Source organism: Vombatus ursinus, unplaced genomic scaffold (assembly GCF_900497805.2).
Source record: "Vombatus ursinus unplaced genomic scaffold, bare-nosed wombat genome assembly UNPS02014852.1, whole genome shotgun sequence".
NCBI classification, from domain to species: Eukaryota; Metazoa; Chordata; class Mammalia; order Diprotodontia; family Vombatidae; genus Vombatus; species Vombatus ursinus.
The window spans coordinates 2361853-2374245 of NW_020954630.1; the positions used below are offsets into that span (position 1 = coordinate 2361853).

General features: G+C 39.3%; 1 protein-coding gene across 7 annotated transcripts in view; it reads right to left on the reverse strand.

The window, feature by feature from the left end:
- The window catches only part of PRKAG2 (protein kinase AMP-activated non-catalytic subunit gamma 2), a 452810-nt gene that overhangs the window by 209680 nt on the left and 230737 nt on the right, over window positions 1-12393 (reverse strand). The window contains exon 1 of one of the 7 annotated variants that reach the window (XM_027840947.1): window positions 2640-2733. The exons of the other annotated variants lie outside the window; for them this stretch is intronic. Coding sequence (XP_027696748.1) covers window positions 2640-2733 — 94 coding nt within the window. Of the gene's footprint in view, window positions 1-2639; window positions 2734-12393 lie in introns of those variants that run through there. 7 annotated transcript variants of the gene reach the window in all.

Genomic DNA, 12393 nt, shown 5'->3' on the forward strand with positions numbered 1-12393 from the left:
TGTCCATCCTCCATTTTTGAAGAGGACCGATGACATCATGGGTGATGCTAAAATCCTACCAAAAGCTCTGGAGCTCCAGTTCTAGACTTTAACTCTTTCAGAGGTAGCCAAATCTGCACAAGCAAGTTACGGAGCCTTTGACTCCCCTGAGGACATCAGAGAAGGATTCCAGGAGTCTTGATTTTTGAGTATGTGTTCTTTCAACACATGGTAAGGATGTAAATATAACTTTTACATGGGGGTCTTTGTAAGCAAAGAAATAACCCAATTTTAAACTTCCTGACAAACAGGCTTCCAATTCTTGGTCTTCCCTAACAGGGCAACTATTCATCAGAGTTCATGGAATGGTAAAGACTAAAAATGGTCTCACCAAGTTTCCCATATCTTGTACCTTTCAAGCAAAAAGCAAGTTTAAATTTGCTTCTATAGGGGAAACACATGTTCATTCACTCAACAAAGATGTATTAACTACCTACTATGTATGGAGCACTGTGCTAGGGTCTAGTAAGATATGACGGTTAGAAAAGAAATACTCCCCGCACTCATGGAGTTTCCAATCTAGTGTTCAACTTTTTCTATGAAGCTTCATATAATAGATCTACATATAGATCTCATATAATAACTCTATACAATATAATAGTATATAATTATAATGTAGTATAATTAGATATTGTACAATAACTCTATACAATACTGACTACTCTCTCGATTGCCCATAACATATAATAATAAGTAATAATTCACATTTCTAGATCTCAAGCTGGAAAGGACCTTAGTGACCATGGAGTTTACCCCATTCCTTTACAGACAAGGAAACTGAAGTGTGTGGAAGTGAAGTGATTGGCCCAAAGTCATAGAGATAGTACATTAGAAAGGTGATCTGAACCCAAGTCTTCTGACTCCAGATACAGTGCTCTTTTCACTATCCCAGGACTTTAAGGTTTACAAAGGGTTTTCCTCACAACAAATCTACCACACGGTACGGAGGAGGGAGAAGAGTGAGGTGACCTTTGAAAGGTGGGAACTTTTAAATAGTGGACTGAAGCCCTTGTAGCCTTGCACTGGGAAGCCAGCCCCCTGATATTCTTTGCAACTCTAGAGACAGCCAAGAGTGGATCTCCCCAAGTTCCACCATTTCTCTCTCAAACTGTCTCTATAACCAATTGAAATAAGTCCCTCAAGGAGATAGGGAGCATGGCATACTGTACACAGTAACAGCAACATTGTGCAATGATCAGGTAGGATAGACTTAACTCTTCTCAGCAATACAATGATCCAAGACAATTCCAAAAGACTCATGATGGAAAACGCTATCCACATCCAGAGAAAAAACCGATGGAGTCTGAATGCAGACCGAAGCATGCTATTTTCACTTTTTTTCATAGTTTTTTTCCTCTCTTGTTCTCTTTCTTCTTTTACAACATGACTAATATGGAAATATGTTTTACATGATTGCACATATATAACCTCTATCAAATTGTTTACCATCTTAGGGAGGAGGAAGAAAAGTTGGAACTCAAATTTTTACTAAAAAAATGAATGTTAAAAATTGTCTTTACATGTAATTGGAAAAAAATAAAATACTATTTAAAAGAAAAAAAAAACAAACTCTGCCACCCTGAGGCCAAGCTGTCTTAATTGGTAAGTGGGCATAAACTCACACTCACATCCCATACAAGTATCCATCCTAGACATCTTTTTTCCATGTGACCTGCTACTGAGAACGTGCTCAAATCAAATGGATACCCCAAACGCTTCTGGAAGTGACATGCTAATCAAATCCCCTAAGAATCCACTCACCATTTCCCAGCTACTCCTCCTCCATATGGATTGTCTTTCCCTATTAGAATGTAAGCTCCTTGAGGGCAAGGAATACACTTTTTTATTTGTATTTCTAAAGCTTAGCACATGGTAAACATTAAATAAATATGTTACATTCTTTCATTCAATTTCCTCAGATACTGATAGAAAATAAAATCAAAACTACCTCTAAACCAAGGGGCTATAAATTTATATATTGTTAGTTGATCAGATTTTAAGCCTTGGTCTGCTTTGGTATCTGGTTTACTCCTGTCTTCCTCCTCCCCTCCTCCTCGCCCCCCAGTACTTCAGGATTCATTCCTTCTCAATTTGGTTACCAAATGAGATCCTAAAACATGGAATATTTTTCCCACTTCACACACATATACCTTTTAAAAAAAAAACAAAACAACAGCTAAAACATATCAAATCCAGGTTATTCATTAAAACTCCACCCCACCCCCCAAAGCTGGTGTTTTCTTCTAAAAGAATGTCAAATAAAAAAAAAAAGATTAGAAATCTGTATCCACCAAGTACTGACAGATTCTTCCTGGATTATGTGGGCAAAGGGAATGAAATCACTTCAGAAACAAGTCATTTTAGACACTGTTCATCTTGACTGCACTGAGTGTACCCTGATCGTCACAGACAGAAAGATACTCCACCGAACTGTTCATCTAAGGACTCCCTAATTAAAAACCTCTAAGATAAAGATTGCTAGGAGTAATAGGGTAAGTAGAGGTTATTTAGTAGACTTATGCACATGCATGAACCTCAATGTTTATTTCCAGTTGCCTACCACACAGCATCCAGGACTGGGGAATGGAATGGTTTCCTACCGAAAAGGCCATGGGGTTCCGACTGGCGCCTCTCTGTACTTCGGTTCTGGTCCTTGCGTTTCTTGCTCCCCCTGAGGCTGCCAAAACGCTTCATGAGCTGCCCTGGGCACCAGAGCACGGGCAGCCTGAGATCATATCCAGTGCTGGAAAAAATGGCAAGAGCCTGGAGCTGCCCAGGGTTAGCCCCCTGGGCACATGGAGAAGCAGCGAGGAAAAGCAACAGATCCCCCTCTCTCACACACACACCCCTTAAGTTTCCCCGGCTCAAGGGACAACCTGTCAAATTCTGAAGGATCCACAAAAGGGGCTTTTAGACCAACCCCAGAAAGTAAGGGGGTGGGGAAGCAAATCAGAGCCAGCAGCCAAGGTATCTACACAGGTCAATCCCAGGTCTAGCTCTTACTGTACTGCCTGGAGTCTGCAGAGGGCAAGAACAGTTTGAAATGCCCACTGGTTCTGCTGTCCGAGCAGTAACCGCAGCAGCTGTAGCCGCCACTGTCTTAAGCAGCCAGTCCTGTCCTTAAGTAGGTAAAAAGCTGCCAGGACCTCAAGCCGAATCTCACCCAGTAGATTTGTTTATGTAGGGAAGGTCAGGAACTCAATGATAAGCTCCAGGATTTTTTTTTAAGGAGGGGAGGGTAAAGACTAAATAGGCAAAGGCAGGCCAAGCCCTCTTGCAGAGAACTGTCATGTGCAGTTGGGCATGATGTCTCTTTAAAAAGACTGTAAAAGGAAACCACCCTGTGGAGACAATTCTTGGCACCCACTGGCTGGAGCACATTCCCATTATGACATGACATCACATAACTATTTTGATTCAAGCGTTCTAGATCTCCCCTGGGATGGAATAGGAGGGCTGCTTCTTGATGAAGTAAGAAATAAGTAACTGGTTTCTGATCTGGAAGTTGCTGGGCATCCAGTCAATGAAGGAATGGAGGCAATGAAGGGACACAGGGTGGTCCCATGAATTGAACTGGTGTCTGCTGTAAATGCATAATTTCTCAGTGCCCCAGACTTTAGGAAATCTTCTTAGCCTGCACATGATGTGCTTTGAGAAGACTGACTTTAAGGGGCTGCTAGGTGGCATAGGGGATAGAGCTCTGGCCTTGGAGTCAGGAGGTCCCGAGTTCAAATCCGGCCTCAGACATGTGATTCTGGGCAAGTCACTTAACCCCGCTTGCCTCACTAAAATGCAAACAATAATAATAATAATAATAATAATAATAATAATAATAATAATAATGGGCAAGAGAAGATTGACTTAAAAAAAAGAGGATGTTTGCAAGAAATCCCTGAATACTTTTGCCACTTGTCAAGCTGACTTTAAACCTTCATCAGAATACTAATATTGACTCACATTTATATAATGCTTTAAGGTTTGCAAAGTGCTTTCTCCCACTCAGACTCTGTGAGGTAGGTAGGTAGTGGCAAGTACTCTTAGCTACATTTTGCTGATGCGGGAACTGAGGCTCAGAAACCAAGTGACTTGCCCATGGTCACACAGCTAGAAACAGTGGGGAGACTGAATTTGAACTTGGGTCTACTGGCTCTCAGCTCTATATGCTATACTACTCTGGAAAACGCTTTGGTCAGGAAGGTTCTGGCCCTGGCTCTAAAAATTTGCTGGAAGATGTGTCATCTCACTGAGCCTCAGTTTCTTCATCTGTAAAATGAGTAGACTGGATGAATTCAAAAGTCTCTGCTGTAATGATTCTAATGGGACCTAGATCTTTTTTTAAAAAAAGTTCTCTCTCTCTCACCTTTTTTGTCAATCACCATGAGAGCTGAGTGCGAGACCAAATCAGATCAGTTATCATCGAAACAAGAAAATAAACTGCTGGATTCTACTGACTGCACATTATTTGGGCACAGGAGAAACCTTCAAAATTGAAATGCCATGTGTTATGAATGCATAATTGTTAGTTATCTCTGGCATGTCTGACTTTAATCTGTAGCATGTCTGCAAGCAAAGGGGCAAGGGAGAAGCTTATGAAAACAACGAATGGATGGCAACTTTCTGGCAAAGCCAGGGCCAATGGCCAAAAAAAAAAAAATAACCCATCCATTGTGTACAACTGCAATCCGGCTCATTTCCATGTTTTTCCTCTTCTTTCTCTTCCCAGTTCCCTTGTTTGTGGCCAGGGCCACTGACTGATTTACTGTCTTTGAAAATAATGATCCTTCCCCTCAAAATCCCCCTCAATAACTCACATAAATCAATTTGCAATATGATAATGAGTTCAACCCCCCAAAAGGATATTCTCTCAACTGGAAAAAAGAAAGGAATACCAAGAAGTGGATAACTACCTTATTTTTATATCTAAGAGTTGGAAGGGACCTGAGAGTCACACTTGTATTTTACAGCTGATGTAACTGAGATTCAGTGGTTAAGTAATTTGCCCAGTCATTTGGGCAAAGGATTTACTTACAGGCTTCTGCTTTTTTTTTTGGCTATACTGATACCTGTACTCTCAGAACCACCTACACTGAATAGGTCACATGAAAAAGAGCAGTAAGCAAATAGCCTCATGATTGGAGTTCACCACCAACCCTGCTTCTGATTGTTCTGACTTCCTGGATTCTAGAGTCTTCTTACCTTAACACTACTACTCCTGTCTGGCCCTCTCTGTCATGGTGGACCACCTTAGATTTAACTTTTTGTATTCCTAAACCTCTGGTACCTGCCAAGCCCTTTTCATGATTATAGTCATGAAAGCCAGGCAGGACTTGGGTAGGTAAAGAGGAACTGGGAGGATGGATCAAGTCTATGCCCAGGTGGATCTCATAAAACTCCAAGTCCCATCAGGAGAAAAAACTAGTTCCATAAAGCACAATATAGATGCCAAACCTGCCAAGTCCTGAAGCTCAGATCTTCTCTCAACCAAAATTTGACATAGGGTAGCTCAAGCATTTTTAGATCTTACTCTTAGGTTTCCTTTAGGTCATCAAATGGATGCCAACAGCAATAGACTTATTTTTTTTTAATTAAAAAAAAAAAAGCTTATCTGCTCCCTCAGGACAATACCTCCAAATTAAGTATACCAGTGAATAAAAACTGGTAAATTTAATTTTCAAAAGTGCAAACTGAAAGTTAAAATCTTAAAGGTCTTTTTTTTTATGTGTATTTTAACAGTGTTCATATTATCTTATGTCATGATAGTGCATTATCAATTATACAGGAAGGAAGTTCTCTAGGCTTGTTTGCTCATTTTTAAGTAAGTAGGTGAAACCAGAAGACATTTTAGGTTTTTTCTAGCATTAACATTTTATGATTCTAGGATTCTATGAACTATAACATACTCTCCAAATTTATTAACTCAAAGTTAGTCTAAAAGCAAGTAAAATAGTTTAAATACACATGAATTTAAAAAAAAAACCTAACGTTTACATACTCTAACTTCCATATGTTTCTCCTTTGTGTCTTCATTCATTCATTCATTCACTCATTCAATCTAGTCCAAAACATTCTAATCCTAGCTAGGGGCAGAAGTAAAGTCAGCACAGTTTTCTCTCTGCTGCAAGGCCAGAACTTATCAGTTGCTTATGAACTGAACTCAGCATAAAAACAACCTGAATAAATCCAATGCCTGGCATAGTGGTGCTCTACAGCCCATGGAAAGGAGAGCTCAGTAAATACTTAATGACTTGGCTGGACTGGCCTCTGGGGAGGAGATTGAGTGTGTGCTGACTTCTACAAAGTGAAGTCAAGAATTATATGACTAAGGCCGGGTTCTTATCCTGTTATGAAGGTAAAAAAGACCGCAGAGACAGAAGCCTGATCTTACTTATAAGTGTCACCCACACTGATCAGATGCAGAAGAAAATGGTTCTCTTTTCTTCCACTTCTATCTTCTGCCTCTATGTAATCAGTTAATGAATTGATCAATAAGCACATATTGAGCATCTACTGTATGCAAGGCACTGTATTTAAGTACTGGAAATGCAGCGACAGAAATTAAATAATCCCTGCTCAGAAGAAGCTTACAATCTATTGGTAAGACAGTTAACATGCACATCTGAAGTGACTAATAAATTGGGGGAGACGAGATAGAAAGGTTCTTTGCAAGAGTAACAGTTTAGCACAGTGCCTAGCACATACGTACTTAATGAATGCTTCCTACACATAATAAATGCTTATTAACTGGCTGAGTATTTTTCAGAAAATTTTGAATGGGAGATGCTGAGGGGTCAAATCATGACTTTAAATAAGTGCTATGGCCAATACTGTAACAATGCAGGTCACTGAAGGACTTTCTCCTAAAGACACCAACTTATGCTAATAGCTCATTTAAACTTCATCTGGCAGAAGCCAGTAGGTGTGCACATACATGGTGATTTCAAGAGGATGACATTCTCCCTACTATCACGTGTTTCTTCTATCTGTACTAGTATGCTTGAAATTACTTTAATGGGTAAAGGGTTACAGCTGGTTGTCCCATAACTACAGGAAAAAAAAGGCTTAAAATGCAGAAGGGGAAACACAGTAAGATTCAAGTTGAAATGTAAATATTTGAAAAAAAAAAGGAAATGTAAATATTTGATACAAGATATTTTTTAATAGAAAAGGAGAAATTATTAAGATAACAGGCTTCTGTTGGTGGAAGGGGAAGGTGAAGTGGGTACTCCCAAAGTGGGGAAAAAGGACACACAGAAAGCAGAGGCTGGGTACAGCAATGAGAGACTTAGATAATTGTATGGTTCTGCCACAAGTTGGCTGTGAACTCACAGGACAGTTGGAAAAACATAGTTATCATATGAAATTACAGAAAAAGCAAAATTATTTGGCCCAACTTTGAGCCTGTATTCACTGTGTTGCAAAAACACATTCCAGTTTATGTTTGTTTAGAAGACTATGGGAAAGGGCCTAAGAGTACCTCTGGCTACAATGCTGGGTCAGCACAATGCTGCCCCTCACTCCATGGGAACTGGCAGCTACAGGGGTGCCTTAACAATCACAAGGGTGGGGATGCCTACTGGTATGGGAGATTCCATAACAGAGCCTCCCTGGAAGCTAGGCCTCAGGTGTTTCTGGCATTAGCTAATGCCTCAATACCTACAGTAGGACTCCAAGTCAAGTGAAACCTGTCAATTTGCATATGAAGTCACACCAAAAAAATAACATGACATCAACAAGAAACCTAGCTAGTCATGCAAATCTTTTACTTTCTACTAGATGTTTTGGTTTCTATGACATACAATATCTGGATCCTTTAAACATCTAGTTGGCTGGGTAGTCTTCTTGCCTGCATCCTTCTGCCCTTAAATTATAAACTCCTTGAGGGTAGTAATTGTCTTATTCATCTTTGGATCCTCAGCACCTAGCACAGAATTTTGCAAATAGGAGGTGCTTAGTAAATGCTTGTTAAATGCAATTATTTGAAAATCTAATGTGCCACAGACACAGCTAATCACACTCCCTCCTCACCTTGGGTCACAGAATCCTCCTCTTCATTCCATACTCAGCTCATGCACCACCTTCCACATGAAGCCTTTCCTGATTTCCTCCATGCTAGTGCCTTCTATCCCAAACTATCTTCTACGTAATTACTTGACATTTATTCTGTATGTACTTATACACGTACCTGTTGTATTCCCTATTAGGACAGAAGCTCCTTGCCACTAAGAATTGTTCCATTCCTTGTATTTATATTTCTTAGCACACAGCCTGGAAACATGGTAAGTGCTTCATAAATGCTTGCTGATTGAATCGGGGCAGGAGAAGCAGAAAAGGAAAACAACCAGTTCATGGGAACCAAGAGAATTTATGATATATAGAGCTTCAACATTTTGCAAATTGTGCAACCTGTTGAGGGACTCGAGTTATTCTAAAAGTTCTAAAACTCATGGTCAACCAGCTCAATTTCTTAATTCTTCCCAGGAAGAGCTACCACAGTGCTAAAATCTCTCCCATGGCAAACAGAGAACTGAGGTCAAGTTCCAAGGGTCTAGCTGGCTTTACTGTCTGCTGGGGTCTACCTCTAACCTTGGCTAACCATTTTTTATATGAGGTCATTAGGGGATCCATAGGAAAGGGTCTGTGCATGGCCCAGGACAGACCATCTCCACTACTGAGGGTACAGGAATCAACATGCTCTGATGCTGGGTGAGAAGCTATGCAAAGAATAGCATGCAGTTGTGCTCAAGACCAGACTAACTCTACAAATCCTTGAAGAATAAGGCCAAGATGGATAGGACTTGAGTAGGAGCCACAGGAAGAAGAAACAGGATTCTCAGTCTGTTGGCGGTAGGAAAGTAGGGAGAAGATCTGAGCATGTGCTCCTATAGCACCCATACACAAGCTTCTCGGCATATCTATTGACTATATTGGTCATTGACTTCGCTGAGTTTCTGAGACCTAAAGTTAGATTCTCAAACCAACCTCTTCTGTGGTACTTAGGTGGTTTTCAAAGTGTTTTTACATCTACTGCCTTTTAAAATCCCCACCATAACCTTGTGAGGGAGACAGGCTAAATGACTGAGTTCAGTAAGATTATGTGCCACAGTAAGCACTTAATAAACATTTATCGATTGATTGATTGAAGTCAGTTGTACGGCTGTCATGGGAAGCCAGCTCTTCTGACTCCTAGTCTGGTGGCCTTCCACGAAATCATGCGTCTCATTCGAATGCTGGGGACGGGAAGATACAGCAGTAAGCAGCTAATTAAAAAACCTTTTGGACATTCATGTGACAGTGCCTGAAAAGTCCTCAGAAATCCTTGGAAGGACTACCATGATCCAAAAAACAATCCTGTTATCTAAGAGGGTACACCATCCCTCTTACAGAGTTGGAGGCAGTAGTGGTAACATGAGTGAGTGCATGTTGGCTATAGCTCTCCCTTCGGTTGCCACGTATTTGTTGCAAAATACCGTGTCGTGTTTCATGGAAAATTCTAAAGGTCATTTCTGCACTGGATGTACTGAGTGAGAAGGCTATGTCATCTCATCAACATCTAGGATGTCTCTTTCCTGAGAACTATTTATGAGGCTATCACTATGGAGAACGTGCCTCCCTTTCTTCCCTTCCCCTCTCCTGTGCGTGCTAGCAGCGTGACCCCACCCTCCCAACTCTTAAATGTTGACAGTTTTTTCTTAACCTCAGCCTGAGTTAGAAGCCCATCAGAACTCTGGCTACCCCAACCCCTCAGAGTGAGGCATGATATGATTTTTCACATGGGAAGTGTATTATCAGCATGACTCTTGGTAAAAACTTGATGTATAGCCACGGTGACCTCACCCTCTTCAGGGCTCATATCACTCATTCCATTCTACACAAACCTAGCAATTAATGAGCTACTATTTTTCCCCCTGAACTTGTGAATTATAGAAATCTTTTTCTCCCTGCCAAAAGTTTGTACATTCTATATAAGTTGCGCTGAGTCTCACCATCTCATCCCTATCTCAATCTTTCTACGTATTGGACATTTCTAAGAAATAGTCTAAAGACTCATTTAAGTGAGATACCTGCATGAAGATACCTATAGTTTATGTTTCCCAATATGCTGCAAAGGTTGAAGAAGTAGACAAATTCTGTGAATAACCTGACAAGATTCTCCAAAGCAAGTGAACATTTACTGAGAGGATGGCAAAAAACAAAACAAAACAAAACAAAACAAAACGCTGGAAAATATGGCTTATGTTTGAGGAATTAAAGAGGCCAAAGGCTTATATAATCACAAGGCTCATGCATATATACTGCGAACATTTTCTTCTAAAAAGAGTTCAAAGATAGTAGACATGACAAGCAACAAACACTAGCAAAAGAAAAAAAAAGTTAACTATATCTTAATACTTGAATACTGATGGTCAATCATATAAGAAGCAGTTGTTTATGTACAGTCAGACAATCAACTTGTTAGAGGTCAAAATTAATATTAAATTAGAAAAAAATGCTAAAGAAGAGAATAAAACATTCTGAACAACTACTACTACATTAGTGAATGGTGGGAAAAAAATATTGACCTTAATTGTCACCATTTCCTGCAAAGATTTGACAGATGTAAAACAAATGCCATAATAAAGAGGCCAAATGATCCCAGAAACAAATACTTGAGAGCCTTGCCAAGCAGAAAACAATGGCAGTCAAGGTCAACACCACTTAGTAATAGAAACTCATTTTTAAAACACTCTAGAGAAAGATGGTGGATAATTATGAGTAGTATCACCATATAAAACAATGAAAAGCAGTGGGAGTAAAATAAATCTAAGGAAAGCTTGATGTGAGGTCCAAGTGAACCACACCAGGCCAAGAATATTCATAGATAAACTGGAAAGGAGGACAACGGGTAGGTGTAAAATATAACACATTGATCAATGTTTCTATAGCAATCACTTGTCATCACCAGCGATAAAGGGATCATCAAGTTTGGATGCTAACATTTGATGTGTTATTAAACAAAATTAGAACCAACATGCAGAAAGATGAAGTCAGGAAGAATGTCTGAACCAGACCAAGAATACGGACAAGGAATTCCATGCTAAAGGTAATGCACAGATATTTATCCCAAAAAAACAGATATGGAGAGAATAATGATAATTACTCACCCATATACCTACTTTCTTCTCTTTACAAAATCTTTATGAGAATGATCTGTGTTGCAAAGTGTCCTTAATGAAAGTAAAGGAAGGGAATAGGCAAATTTTTGCAAACAATTTTTACAGCAGACTTCATCTTCATAATTATGCAACAGACTGAAAGACACAGGGTATAGAGTCCCAGTGTGTTTTCTGTTTGTTGATTAAAAAAAAAAGTTCCTTGATTTATCTGATCAAAATACAGTCTTCAAGGCTCTCCTCCAAAAAGGAATCTCTCAGTTACGATTGCACAGTTTGGTCAGAGTTGTAAGGTTTTTTCAGAGTTGTTTCCCCCTCACACTATTTTTGTGACCATCTCATAAATTGGTCTACTGGCTCAGTTAACTTCATTCTGCAACAGTTCATACAAGTCTCTCCATATTTCTCTAAATCTATCATATTCCTCATTTCTTGTGGTGCAATAAAATTCCATTCATTCATAAATCACAACTTGTTTAGCCCAAATGATGGATGCCTAGTTTTTTTTTCCAGTTCTTTAACGAAAAAGTGCTGTTATAAATATTCTTGCATATTTCTCTGTCACTGACCTTCAGGTTCGTGCCTAATAGTAATATTGCTTGGTCAAAATTTAATGACCTTTTGGATATAGTTCCAAATTATTTTTTAGAATGGTTAAAACAATTCATGGCTTCACCAAAAGGACATTGCTGTGTCTATCCTCTCACATCCCTTCCAACAAACTGCCATCTCTGCCAAACTGCTAGGTGTGTGGAACCTCACAGGTGTTTTAACTTGCCTTTCTCTTATTACTGGTCACTTGGAATATTTTTTCCTACGAATGTCTGATAGCTTGCATTTTTTTTTATTTGAAAATTGCCTACATATATAACCTAAATCAAATTGCCTATTGTCTTAGGTGGAGGGGAGGGAGAAAATTTGGAACAAAAAATTTAAGTAAATAAAAAATGAATGTTAAAAATTGTCTTTACATGTAATTAGAAAAAATAAAATATTATTTAAAAAAAGAAAATTGCCTGTTAATCTCCTTCAATCGCTTATTTATCTATTGGGGATTAAGACTTATCTTTTCAACACAAACATTCTCCCAGTGATGTGGTATGTTTGCAAATCTTGTAACACTATAATCCCTGAAGAATCAAAGTTGGGAATGATCAAAGGATAATGGAGAGAAAGAACAGAAATATGTAGGTTGTAGCATGTT